At 33.9% G+C, this 14,731-nt stretch overlaps 1 protein-coding gene across 1 annotated transcript in view; it reads right to left on the bottom strand.

Annotated features, from left to right (window-relative positions):
• Window positions 1-203: 203 nt before the first annotated feature.
• The window catches only part of VPS50 (VPS50 subunit of EARP/GARPII complex), a 110,500-nt gene continuing 95,972 nt past the window's right edge, over window positions 204-14,731 (bottom strand). The window contains exons 23-28 of the mRNA XM_016161303.2: window positions 9,667-9,815; window positions 8,591-8,687; window positions 7,392-7,550; window positions 5,160-5,281; window positions 3,187-3,376; window positions 204-923 (exon numbers count right to left, since the gene is read on the bottom strand). Coding sequence (XP_016016789.1) covers window positions 804-923; window positions 3,187-3,376; window positions 5,160-5,281; window positions 7,392-7,550; window positions 8,591-8,687; window positions 9,667-9,815 — 837 coding nt within the window. The 3' untranslated portion in view covers window positions 204-803. The remainder of the gene's footprint in view (window positions 924-3,186; window positions 3,377-5,159; window positions 5,282-7,391; window positions 7,551-8,590; window positions 8,688-9,666; window positions 9,816-14,731) is intronic.

Here is a 14,731-nt window from a genome sequence, read left to right as displayed (position 1 = left end):
CATATTTAAAAAAAAAAAAAAAAAATCTCAACAATCATCATTCTGCGTGCTATTCAGGCCCTGAAAAGGTATACCCAATGAAATTACTTTCCACCATTGGTTTCAGAATGTAACATGACTAAAATGAGAACAAGCTAAGAAGATTCCACTATAGTTCATGAAATCTGCCTGCCATGGAAAAATATCAAAATGTAGTCTCACAGAGGCTGGTCATGTTGTAGCATTTATTAAATTTCATCATTTATGATCATTGTATTACAACCAAATTAACCCTGACATAAACCTTTGACATTTGAAAACACAGAGAACATACTGATTTTTCAACTATTTTGCTTACACGTACTTTCTAATTCTCATGCAGTGCTCATAATTAGAAGATTCTGTACATTAATGCTCTCACGTTATGCTGATTAAGAACCAAGTTCAGAGGGTAGAAAAATGCCAACAAAAACTCATTCTCCAAAAACTGCTCATGGATATTTTCACTGTTCCCTATAACTATTTACTTACAGTCCATTCTTCAGTAAAATGTATAACAATAGTCATATGACAATAGTTATAATGAGGCAATAATATCATCTCAGGAAAGGAATAGAACAAATAAAAGCTGAAGAGAAGAGATCGGAGCATATTAAAGCCATTGCAGAACACCACACAAACGTCAACGTTTTCCACTTTCCAGTTGGGAGAACATGCACAAAGTATCCTTAGCAGACGGTTATCAGGAGTGCATGACAAATTGGCCTTCATGTCACACATGTTGAGAGACGATCAATGCCACTGAGGACAAAGAATTGTGTTCATTATCTTTTGGGTCTGTCTATATCATCTATAGCTGCTAGAAGTTTCTGTCTTGCTTTTTTATTGATATGGGATCCCAGGCAAACGTTTACCAGATTGGTCAGCTGCTTCGTTGAATACTCCTGCTCAAAAAAAGAAGATCAAAATTTAGTACACTGAGAGACAAGTATTTGATCAATGCAATGAAAGGACAGGCAGACATTCAGATCTCAGTGAATAGTTACTGAGCACTACAAACCAGTGAAAAGCAGTGGAAATTACAGCTGAGACATGAAAGACAGACTGTTTACTGAGCTGTAATAACGGGGAATAAGAATATCGTAGCAAACATTTGGATCAGGCAGCATGAGAATCTTTTTAACATGGTAGATAATCTGACATGCCTATGCTTTTTATTTTTAAGATCACACACTTTTTGCTTGTTCTGTGACAGCCTTTGTTATAAAGTTTTTAAAATACACTGACATTTCAAATTTTTTAAATGCTACTAAATAAGTATTTTCTGACACTCTACATTTTGCAAACATTTTATGTAAAAGACAAAACTCTCCAACCACAGAACAACTCTTCTGAGAGATAATAAATGAATCAGGTAACAAAGATCAGAAAGTTACTGGTTTTTAAACCTTCATATTTAATTAGTAGCTAGTAAGCAAAATTAAAACTATGCCTATTTTCTGCTGTACAAATCTACTTGGTTCCTGAATTTCGGATAACATGTTGCTAGGATGAAAATGAATAGGTCTCATCAGAAAATTTTACATACTGATGAGTTTCTGGGGGTTGAATAAAAGAAGTCAGATAGGGAAAGAGAGCTGTGTCAATCATCTAATAAGAAAAGAACAAGACTTCACTGGATGTAACTATTAAAGAAAGTATAATTTCAAAATATGAAAAAAAGTTCATTTAAAAAACTTGACAAATTATCCGGCTTGTGTATCTGGCCTCAGAGCACCTGTAAGCACCTGGTAAACTCTCATAAGTACTTGGTCAACACCTAACAAGTGCCACTGTCATTAAGCACTGGACTAGACACTGTGGGGAGGTCCCTGGAAGACAGGACAGTCCCCGTTGCTGGGAAAATTCCACTGAACAACAAATATCAGTAAAACTCGTCCAAAATACTACACTAAAAATTTTAGTTCACTATATTAAAAGAACACCTAAAATAGTCATTGTTCTTGCATCAAATAATGAATATCTAAGAGCTGTGCGTTTTCTCCTCAGCTTCTTGCACTCTTTCCCTAGATCCCATACTCAGCACCAACCCCAAAATGTTTACAGCTTACTTTACTAAATGGATCCTAATAACACTCAGCAGTCCACCTGAGTGTTGGCTCTCAGATGTAAGAGGTCAGTGAGACTAAAAGTTGTCAATTTTTTCTCAATTCTGAAATCACTGAAAATAATATGTACATTTCTACTTTGCTCTAAGAGATCTGAAACTGACCTACTAGTAGGCACATGTACACAAAACTCAGGCTAATGGTCCAGGCTAATAGTCATTTCATTCTTCCAGAGTGTTGAAATCAAAAAGATGAGCCTGATATATATAAATAATTCCTTATTCCCTTACCTTACCCAATCAAATGAAATAAAAATTTATCTAGCTTTTACTGATGTTTATAGCATAAATAAATGTGAATGCTGGAGTTACTGAAGAAATAAGATTTGGTAATAATTTTAACATTTCCCATATTTTCATTAAACTTGTCCTCACATATTGCCTTTCTAGACAAATGATGTAACAATCATACAGAAAAGCTCCCCATACCAGTATGCTCTGGTAAGATATGCTGATTTGAACTGTGTCAAAAATTTAGCATCTTAAATAACATTTATAAATAGTATTTTTCTACTTATCTAAATGTCTACACAAAAGAAAAATCTCATCTATACTTAAGGTAAAATCTAATGAAGGCTGAAGTTACATTTAGCCATTTAAATAGCAACATATTCAATCATCACTACTACATGTCAGTCTGTTCATGATGTCACCAATTCATTCATTGTTGAGGGCTATAAGAAGATTTTTAGCTTGTGAATCATTTCAGTGTTGCTGTATTCAATTTGTTTTGATGTTAACCAACTTCAACCTTTCCTTACATCACAGGTGCAGGACAAATATAGCTAACGTTCAGACTCTGACTATATCCTTCCAGATAATTACTGTTATAGTTCACAAAAGTCTCAAAAAGATTTGATTAGGCAAAGGGCATTGCACAGACACAGTGTGAACATGGTAAAAAAAATGGCCTGAATAGTTCATGCTATAAAAGCAAATGTTTCTTTATATTTCACTCTATGACTTTGAATTATATGATATACCAGACAGGAACAGAACAAAGGAAAAGAAGAACTTAATTACTGTTTTCCAGCTCTCACCCTGTGCTCTTTGATCCAGCGTTCCATGTCATTCTCAGTTAGGTAGTAGGCTTTAATATAGGTTTCCACAAATTCTTTATCAGGAATGGGTCTAATATCTGTTAGTTTTTCAAGTTTCATTAAAAACTGTTGAAAATCCAATTGCATCAAGGCACGACCCTCATTACTACATTTCTTGACATTGGCATATCTAAGATAGACAATAATAAAAGAAACATAAATGATAAGATGGTTAGAAAAAGCAACCTTTAGGTTCTTAAACTTTTCTCTAACTCCAAACTGGACAGATTCTCCATGAGTTTACAGGAAAAAGAGCATGAGCTTTGAGTTAGAAAGACTGGGTTGTGTTTGTACCCTGTCGCTCAGTAGTGATTTTACCTATCTGGGCCTCCGTTTCCCCATTTGAAAAGCAAAAAGATTAACAACTTCTAAGAATCTTTGCTGCGCTCCCAAATTCTCCATACTCAATTAAAATAATCACCTGAAAGAAAGTTAAACTGGTATTCCAGTTAATTTGGCTACGAAGAATTATTTATAAAACTAAACTATGAATACTCCAAAGTAATCTTAGTTTCATAAAACTGTTCAATATTGTAGCTACTTGATACAGAGAAAATAATTTTTCCATGAACATTCGACAAAGCTAAAAAAATGTGAGAATATAAGTGTAGAAAGTATATACATATTTTTCATAGTAAAACATTTTATAGACTTATTCTGATACCCCACACTATTGAAAAATGGTGTGCTCTGTGATTAACCAGTAATAAAAATTAATATATTAACCCTCACATACTTTTTATTACTCATAAGTCAGTATCTCAGTTTTTCAATCATAGAAAAGATGGAGAATCCAACCCTAGAAAATGAGGTACTTCCCCTCATTTCCAAGAAAAGTAAAGTTTATATCATTTAAGGTGACCACGCTTTTTTTGTTGTTAAATAAAAAGTGCATTATACATAAATATAATATTTCTCATTCATTTTTCTACTTTATTAAACAAATTTATTAAAAATAGTTTTGGGTCAGGATTGTTGACACAGCCATTTTGTGATTTTTAGCACTGTTGGTTTCAATACAGACTGCAAGATTGTTGTCAGCTTGTCATTGTCACCTTCCCACTTTCTAATACATTCTTTTTTATAACTAATAAAAACTGATGAGAAATCAGATAAATGGTAGTGTGAAAATTCAACTGATGTGCAATTCTAGATCACTCTGAATGGCCTCTGAAATAGTGGTTTGCTCCCCAGGAATACTGTAAATGTATTACTGATTCTTACTTGTCTCCTAGATATATGGGCAGAGTACGCAGAGTCTCTAAGTGAGAACACTATTACTGATAGATCTGTGAAGTCAACATAAGAAAGATTTATTTAGTTTACAATGATATAATAATATTATTAACAGTGATACAGTGGTTAGCAGGACTCATTTTGCCATCACAAAAGTTTACAAACTGTCTCTGCATTTAAAAACTGTGAATTTAGACAAGTTATTTCACCTTTTTAAGCCTCAATTTTCTGAGGCTAGGTTTTTCCATTGATATAACAGTAGAATAACAGTGTCATCAAGGAGAATTTATGTTAGGTTTTGATGATATAATCCTATGAAGTCGTTGGGTCAGAAAATGACACATAGTGCTCAATAAATGTTATGTATAAGTATTAATATCATATCATTAGGTAATTATCATTAGCTTAACGTTCGGATAAATTAGATGCCACATTCCTCTCTTCCATCAACTGGTTCTAGGTCACCAACAAGAAAGCATAGACAGAGGCAACACAATGGAGTTTAAGGTTTTGTCTCTAATCATATTCTAGAGTCAAACCTGAATTATTATGGGGTTATCTGCAATTCATCACTATCTCTACCTATTCTCTCCATCCATTAGTGACAACATATAATGTTATTCATATGTTAAGATTTACTATTGAAAAATCAGATAACGCTTTCATGAAAAACTCACCCTTCTACAATAGTTCTATTAGCCAGTCGTATACAATGTTCCCAAAGTATATTAGATACGGGTAAAGGTATCCGAACTCTCTTAGAAACGTCATTTAACTTCCTGTTAAACTGCTCAAATTCCTAAGAAGACAAAAATCATAGCTATATGTGAATATAATTATAATGTCACATTGCTTTCCCATCTTAGTGGCTAAAAAAAGATTTAGAAAGACTCAGAATCAAATCAAGTAAAACAAAAAAAGATAATGACATTAAAGGCAATTTAAACTTAGTGTGAGGGCTTAAGTATATCGAATTTAATAAATGATGTTTTAATACAGAGTATATATACTATATTTCATCTCAAAGGGAATAAGTGTCATTAATTGATCAAACAGTACTAACAACGTTCAAATGTTTTTACATTTTAAATTTTCCTATGATTCAGTATGGATTAAGAGGGTTTAAATAACCTAAGTCTTTAAAAATATCCTCGAGAAACCCAGTTTTTACAAAATATTCTTAATAAGCTTTTGACTCAAAGTGAACTATTTGTAATGTGTGGTTATCTTCCTTACAGAGCAATCTAATAAATTATTCTCTTCCCTAAGTATTCTTAGAAAATAAATTATTATATACCAAATAATTCAAAAAACATGTAATAGGTGCAAATTTTTAGTACAGAGGATAAAATAAAACAAAATATTTAAATTACCTACAGAAAAACTGAACATTTTTATTACTTATTAGGAACTTTTATGATACCACTCTACTAAAAAATAAAAACACAGATAACTCATTTAGACAACTCCAACAATTACATGAAAGCAACAGCTGGTTCACCCTTCAATAAATATATCTCTGGTTTCTTTGAAATATTCTAAATATATTCATTTACAAAAGTAAATGCTTTTGATCCTTCCTTGACAATATATTTCAAATAAATTTAAGAAAGTTTAAAAGGATATTTTTTCTTCAGTTTCTCAAAAGAGAGCCACACAATGTTTAACAAAACTGATGTGTTCTAATTTTCTAATAACATGTAGGAAAAAACAATCTAATCTGATAATCACCAAACTACCATATAATGATTATTATGTTATCCTTTGCTACTTCCTAAATCAGAATTTTTTAAAATTTATTTTTTGATAGTTAATTGCTTTTAATTGTTTATGAAAAAAAATGCACCTTCAACCATAAGCTTACTTTTGAAAATCAAAGTTAACAATTGCTCTTCATCTTTTTCATTTCAAGAATCTAGCAGAGCAGTAGTATTTCCTATATTTATGCTTCACTAAAGTCTGCTTTGGATTTCAAGAGTCATGATTCAATATTTTTCATTAATATTCTAAAGATAAAATCTTTAGATGCTTACTGTGTAAAATGTAATTCTATCATTGCTAAAATCATGTTCAAGAATGCTTGTTGTTAAATGAATAATAAAACCATTTTACTTATGAGTCTTTTGAAGCAACGATGCAGACTGCTTTTACGTTTGGACTTGGAAAAGTAATAGAACAAAAGTTATCATAAAAGTTTCTTTATGAAGGGTTTGAAGTTGCTAAAAATTAGGTTCGGGTTAATAATCTGAATAACACTGTTTTTTTTTTTTTCCTTACATTAATGTTTCTTGGAATTAAGAATAACTGCAGCAAGCTGCCTCCTTGTAGTACATACATTCACTGAGTCCAAAGTCTCTTTCTTGCATCCCTATGAGTACTATGGTTAGCATGTCATAAAAAATAAATTAACTTTTTGGAAATAGAATTGTTCAAAAAAGAGAGTGTGATTATTTATAAATTACACTTATCTTTTACATTTCAAATTAAAATTCCCAACTGAAATTGCCTGGGTGCTCCAGAAATGGTGCTCTCTAAGAGTCATCAGTGGCATGGTCTCTTGCTAATGAACATCCACTACTGCAGAAATATCTTCTAATTAAACAGAAATATATTCTTGTCATGACAGTCATGGCTATTGAGATGATATGAAAGTCAGGCAAGACATGCCAATTAAACTCTAACTCAAAGTGGAAAATTAGTGAACAAAACAAAAAATTTACAAAGTATTCTTAGATCTAAAAGAACACAAAATTCAGAAAGTAAGCCTAATCCAATACAGGGACTTAAATATCATGATGCTAGAAATGAGGCAATACTGTAACTATAATCCCACTACTTTAGAGCTATGGCAATTGTAAAAATAGTTCTCTTTAATCATTTTTAAGAAAGATGTTTCCCAGAGTACTTGCCTTTAACAATGCATCTACATATATGTTGTGCTGTGACATAATTTCTTTTACATCCCATTTCACATTAGCCATCAGGAGCAGCATCTGTTCATAATCAATGGCTTTACCAGCTACGATCCAGTAAATTGGTTTGCGTAGTTCACTGGCGGTTGAGACTGTCTGAAATAAATTCCAAGAAATGAAAACAAATATTTTCTAAAAGTATCAAATTTATAAAGAATATTTTGTTCTTATTTCTAGTATTCATCATATCAGAAGATAAAGCATTATTCATCTAGGTATTGCAATTATAAAAATAATTAGCAGAGGCAAAGTTCTAACTACATATAATTTTGAGACATTCAATAAACTTGAGGCCATAGACACTACTACTATAAAAGAGCTACAGATTTTCATGCAGTCTAGCAAATACTTTTCAAATTCTTTCACTTCTCTCTATTTCAATTCCCATTACCCCACCTTGAGATTCCACTCTCTCTCAACTGTATTTCTCTAACAGCCCTCCAGCTGGTTTCCATGGCTCAAGGCTTGCCAACCAAAGTTTATTCTTTACGCTGCCTCCTAAGTACTCTTTCTAAAACACACACCTGCTCATGCCACTCATTTGTTTCAAATCCTCCAGCAGATGCCCAGTACCCTCGGAATAAAGTCCACCTCCTGGCTCATGGCTGAGAGTGCTGTACATCATGTGGCTCCTGTTATCACTCCGACATCCTTCTCATCACTAGCCCTCTTCTCTGCTCTGACAATTTGAGTTGTCTTCAGCGGCTCACATGTACCACGCTTCCTCTCACCTGCTCTTCATATAAGCCATTCCCTTGGAATATACTACCCATTGACCGGGCTGGTCAAGGTTAAGCATACTTCTTCCAGACAGTCTTTCTAGACAACCTGCTTCCAACTACACTCCCTTTTTTCTTGTGGCCAGGATTTAATACACTGCCACTGTTTCTTTCCTCTTTTCATACTTTACTCTGAATACAGTATTATTTGGCTCTTTCTCACTAAACTAAAAGTTTTATGAGTTGCTCAAAAAGTATTTATTTAATACAGGAAATTCAGGAGTGAGTAAACAAATATTCTAATCCAACTCTCTTGGAATTTGGAGAATGACCAAAAAACAAAAAAATGAAAACTAAATGATGTGTGATAATCTTATCTTTCTCACAGTTGAAATGATACACAAGACCATCTCTGACCTGAGAATAAAACTGCTGAAGAAAGGGCTTTTTGACTGCAGGCATCACAGCATCCAGATGTGGTTGAAGGAACTCAAATTGCTCAGCCAAGAATACCCTAAAGGAAATAAATAATCCATCATGCAAACAAAATGCAGGAGTTAGAACCTATCAATACTTTTGTATATGTCATCTTTCAGAACTCTAAGCAAAAGTTTGACAATTAAAATTATTTTCCACTTTAGTGAACTACCTTGTATGACGACATGACACACACACTTACAATCTACACAAAATCTAATGCTGAGTTTATCCCCAAATTGAGCTGAGAGAGAAGAAGGGTGACTTTAGAGGAGCTAATCTGGATACCCAGGTGTACAGTCACGTTGCTTTGCATGTAAGATATGAGCACAAATAACATAAAAGACTGAAGAAAGAATACAGTACCATTTTTTCAAAGGATTTCTCTTAAAGATCCCATTCAATTACTCGATTAGCATTTAAAAGTTATTTAACATCAGAAGTCACCCAAACATTTATAATATGCAACAAACTAATTTGGCTGAGACATACATGTGGACTTCAGGTTATTTGCCTGGAAGACTGTCAGTAGCTGCACTGTTTTTTCTTTACTTTTTGTTATGCACATAAAACTCTGACTGCATTTTATGGAAGAAGTTATATGCTCTAATTATATTAAAAATCAGGGGGTTTCTAAAGGTCAGGAAGCATTCTTACTGATGTCAAGAATCAACTATATTTAAAACTGACAACATAACTACAGTTTCTCTAGAATCACAATTTGATAGGAAAATAGAAAGAATACTATAACATGCTTTTTTAAAGTTTTACTGAAAGTAAAGATCATGCTGTTAATGACTGACACCTAAAATTTTCCCTCCTTCCATTTATATAATTGAAAACCAACCATGCAATTTTAAAAGTTGATTGGTAATCTATTTTAGAATATACTTCTCAGAAATATGTAAGTGATATAAGTGGAAGATGTATACAGCTAGAAGTCTAATTATATAATGCTTACTTTTATAACCTTTCTTAAATATTTAATGACAAAACAACTGTTTTTGAAAACTTACAAGGATTCTGTAGCTACCACTCTTTCTGCCAACCCGTACAATGTATCCCCAGATGTCAAAACCACTAGGTGACTGAGGTGTGGGCTCGGTACCTTCTCCTTTCTCTCTTCTGCTGCTGTGAGCGTGGCAGTAGGATCAGCTGAAACTTCCTGAAAACACAACACACATGTACACACAACCTGAAACAGCAAATCTAATAACAATAAACAATGTGATCTGACAAAATTAGAACTATAATTAAAATACTCTTAGGCATATATTAATTACATTTACTGTCTATTCCTTTTTTCCTCTTTTCATATTTTCTAACTACTGAAACTTTCCCTTGTATACTAAATGAAAATAATCCAACTCTATATGGTATTATCTGTGCATGATCTAAAGTTGGCCAACAGAAGGAATCTTTATGAACTGACAGATTTTCACAGAGACAACAGTGAGATCCCCTTCAAGAACTTGTAAATGAGGGACAAGAGACTGCCGCTTGTTAACCAAACTGGTAAAATCTAAAATTATGGTACAAGTAACCATTTCACACTCATTCCTAAATCAAGATAACCCTGGTATAAACTCAAGAAGGCAGGACCAGAATGTAATTATAAAGTGAAACAGAACCAACTGTATTGTGTATGTCTGGGGACGGATTATTAATGAGAAGGAAGACGGTTAATGGGAATAAAAGAAAAGGGATGCCCCATAACCAGGGTGTGTTGAGCTTTAAAAGACCCTCAAAGAAAAACAGCACAAGATTTGGATACAAAAAATCTGGTGAACAAACATAAATTAGATTATTTTTTAAATCAATTACAGAGTCACAAACCTTCAACATTTTCTTTGTGAATAAGAGACATCAAATGCATAGGACTCTGCAAGTATAAGTTAAATTTATAAATTTAACAAAATGGAAATAAAACGAAAACCTTCACATCAGCAAATGGTTTTATTCTTCTTTAGTTCTTTCATATATCCTAACTTCTACTAATGATATCTCTTTTCAATCTCTAATTACTCAATTAGCATTTAAAAGTTACTTTGAGAACAATTGCGCTTTCTCTAGGGAGAATCAAAATAAGGGAACTATGCAAGTTAATCAATGCTGCAGCTCCATTATTTATTTATTTCTTTAAAAAAAATAATAATCACTGTACTCCTGCAAAAAAAAAAAAATCACAAAAGTACATACTGTTTGGTACTAATTGGTTGCCTGTGCTATTTAATTAATTTCAGTGGCTATTAATCACTATCTACCAGACTACCCAATGAGAGACACAGCATCATTCATGAGGCCCCTTCCTCCTCACCTCCATCATATGCCTAAACAGACCTCTCTAGTTTGTTTCTCCTCATGTCACTACTTCATCAGGACCAAGACCACAGCATTCCTAACTAGAATATTCTAAAAGCCCCCTAATAGATACCTCCCACTCTAGCTTCTCCTGTTTCTACTCTACTTTCCACACAGTTAACTGGTTTATTTTTCTATAATACCAGGCGATCTTTCTAAAACGATGACACCACTCCCTAGTTTAAAAGTCTCAAATGACTATCCACTCTCTACAGGAAAAACCTTACACCTGTTACCATGATATTATTTCTTTACAACTGACACCAGTTATCTTGCCAGCTGTATTTCGAGGTAATCTTGTAGAGAAGAGCCCTAAGGTCTAGCCACACTGGCCTACATGCTCTGCCTGTTCTACTGACACACTTGTCTTACTAGCTCTCTTCCTCTTGTCTGCATAGCTCTCTCCTCGTTTTTTTAAGCTGAGATCATATTCACCTCCTTTCCATAACTTTCTCAAGAAGAATTAGTATCTTACCTGTGTTAACGTTATCAACGCATATACATTTGTCCATATGTGGCATAAAGTGCACTGTATCATAGTTATCCCCCACCCCATGAGGGCAGGGACCAATTTCATCATTTTTGTATCTCAAGACCCTGGCATGCCTTCTGGCATTAACAGGCCCTCAATTAGCTTAATTGATGGAGATGATAAGAGTCTTCATGTCCTCTCCTCTAGTTCTCTTTCAAGCCCATTCCAATGAGGCTTTCATCGGTCCCACTCCAAAGAAAGTTATCAAGGTTCCCAAAGGCCTCTTTATCGCCAAATCCAGGAGTCAATGCTGAATACCCATTTTATTTAACTGATGTGTAGCACTACATGGCTGATCTTGAAAAACTTTCTTCACTTAGTTCCCAGAACGCCATACCCTCCTGGTTTTTCTCCCATGCCAGTGACCACTTTCCAGACTTCTTTGTCTGTCCCTCTCTCCCTGGTCTTTAAACACCACAGTGCCCTACAGTTCAGTCCTCAGATTCTCTAACTTATATTCTACTCCCAAGAAGATTTCATCCAGTCCCATAGTTTTAAATGCCATCCATTTGCCAACAGCTCAAAATTTATATATTAGCCTTGACCTCTCTCTCACCTTTAGTACATTTATCATATCTGAAACTGAGCTCTTGATCCTCCTCAAATGTGTCCCTTCTAAAAGTCTTATCCATCTCCAGTAATGGTACCTCCATTCTCCACAAGTTATGTGTCATCCTTGACTCCTCTGAGTGTCATACACTGCTTCTAAAAAAAATCCATCAACAAATCTTGATGTGTCCACCTACAAAACAGGACCAGAGTCTGACCAAGTCTCACTACATCTTCCACTAACTCTTGTACAAGCCACCTCATCTCTCTCCTTAACTGTTACATGCTGCAGCCAAAATAATTATCTTTTCAATAATTAAGTCAGATCATGTCAATTCTTCTGCTTGAAGCTCTTCGATGGCTTTCTGCCCTCCTTACAGTGAAATCCAAAGGCTCTACATGATCTAGGCTCTGGCTACCTCTCTGGTTTCATCTATCACTGACCCTCTTGCTTACTTCATTCCAGTTATACTGGCCTCTTCGCTCTTCCCAGAATAGTGCAATTATGGTACCATCTCAGGGTCTTTGCATTTCCTGTTCTCTCAATTGAAACATTTTCCCCTGAAATAGACTCCCTATGAGAAAATAAGCTGTACATGAGTAGGGAGTTTTGTCTGGTTCCTGCCTCTCCACAAAAATTGTATTCTTAACTCACAGAACAGTGTTTGGCATCATGTATAAAGTGTTCAATAAACACACACTAAATAAATGTTTGCTGAATAAATGAATTCTCATCCAGATGGCCCTCTCCTGTTTCCTTCAGGCATCTACTTCAATGTTACCTTCTCTGAGGGACCTTGTCTGATTACCTAAACAAAACCACATTTTTTCTCCTCTTTTTACGTTTCTTTCCTAGTTCTTCATTACTCTCAACACAATCTGACATGAGATGACATATTCATTTATTCTTTATCTGCCTCCTCCACTAGAAGAAATGCAGTCTTCTACAAAATACCTGGGCACTCAATATGTATTTGCTGAATGAAAAATATAGATATCCAACTACTGTGCATCCTGAGTCTTATCTGCTCATCACAGAGCTCTTTGTCTTATATTTCCAACACCTCCTACAGCACTCTATATTTTTTCTTAGTTCAGAGTTGTGAATATCCACCTCAGAGTAAGTCAAGTAATGATGAAAAAATCTAAAACAAGAAAAACTAATAACAGAATTGGGGGAAGAGAAGAACTCATTTGGGCCAGATGGCTAGGCTAACCAAATCAGACCCAAATACGATGGAAATAGGAAGAGCAGAAAATAGTTTCAGAAAGGTAGATTTAGCTGCTATCAGGTAAAAATGTAAAGTGGGAAGGATTACTTTGCATGGTTATGAGTTATTTCCTTATGGAAGGAGAAATTCAATCAGAAGCTGTATGTATGTATGTATGTATGTATGTATGTGGTCTCTATGAACACCCTATAGGTTAAATAAGCATAGATAAGTTTTCTTCTATATTTCTGTGAGTAGAAATTTGGAGTATTATATTCCACAAGTACAATGAAATCTTCTAAAAATTAAACACACACTCTTTCTAAATATTTTGTAATTAAACAAAAACTGACAAACTTCCACCAATATCGTATAATCTCAAATTCAAAATAGCTCCAAGATAACCATGAATACCACACATTTATAATAGCAGTTACTTTTGAATTTCATTCTTTTATAATTTGATATCACCATATACAATATATTTATAAAATTAAAAGTTTCTTTGAATTTAGATACTAACTGGTTAATTTAAGATAGAAGAGGGAGATGGGGCTAGAGAGTGGTGTGGAAGGCAAATAGAGAGTATAATCTTTAATCTGAGGGAAATAAAGTTTATCTCTGGGGTGACAGAAGAGGCCAAAAGACTTACCGAACTAGCTCCTTACCTACCTCCGAGAATTCATCAAATGTGTTGTACCCCCTTTGCTCACAAGCTCTTTTGTAAAAACATTCTTGTAGAGATAATTGGAATTGTTGCCCCCACTTCAAAAGGTTTTCATTAACATGCTTTCCTTTGCTACCAGTTAACACTGGTATTTTGGGCATAAAAGTTACGGTAATTATCCATTTCAAGGCTAAAGTTCTATGTTTACATTTAGGGAAATATGCTTGAAGAGAGAGTTAAGAGTCACAAAAATGTCAAGTAAATAAATGGTATATGCTTATTGCTCACTTAAATGGATCAGTGTTTCAGCTTACACCAGTATAATCAGGAAAGGATATAAAACCTTTTGAAGACATTAAGAAATGAAACCTTAATCAATCTTTACTTTCACGGTGAAAGTCACATTTTTTTTAGCCTTTCCTACCACTAACTATTACTACTAAGAGAATTCATATTTATGGACTTTTCTGGATCAATTTAAAATATATTTTTATTACCAAAAATTAGCCAAAAAGGTCTTATGCAAACAATTTAGTATCACCAAGTAGTAGATAACTAAAAATTCAAATTTCTGGTGCTATTAACAACTACATTAGCTTCCTTCCCCTTACTCTTCCCCTATCAGACCCCTTTTCTTTAACTCTTATTTGATGCATCAAACAAACTTTCTTAGTTTACATTGAATTTTTATGATAAACAATTTCGGGTGGCATTTTTAAGACCATAATGACTCCATTTGCCTTTTATAGCTTAAAGAGAAG

Source organism: Rousettus aegyptiacus, unplaced genomic scaffold, assembly GCF_014176215.1.
Source record: "Rousettus aegyptiacus isolate mRouAeg1 unplaced genomic scaffold, mRouAeg1.p scaffold_m13_p_13, whole genome shotgun sequence".
NCBI lineage: Eukaryota > Metazoa > Chordata > Mammalia > Chiroptera > Pteropodidae > Rousettus > Rousettus aegyptiacus.
This window is presented reverse-complemented; position numbering and strand designations above follow the sequence as displayed.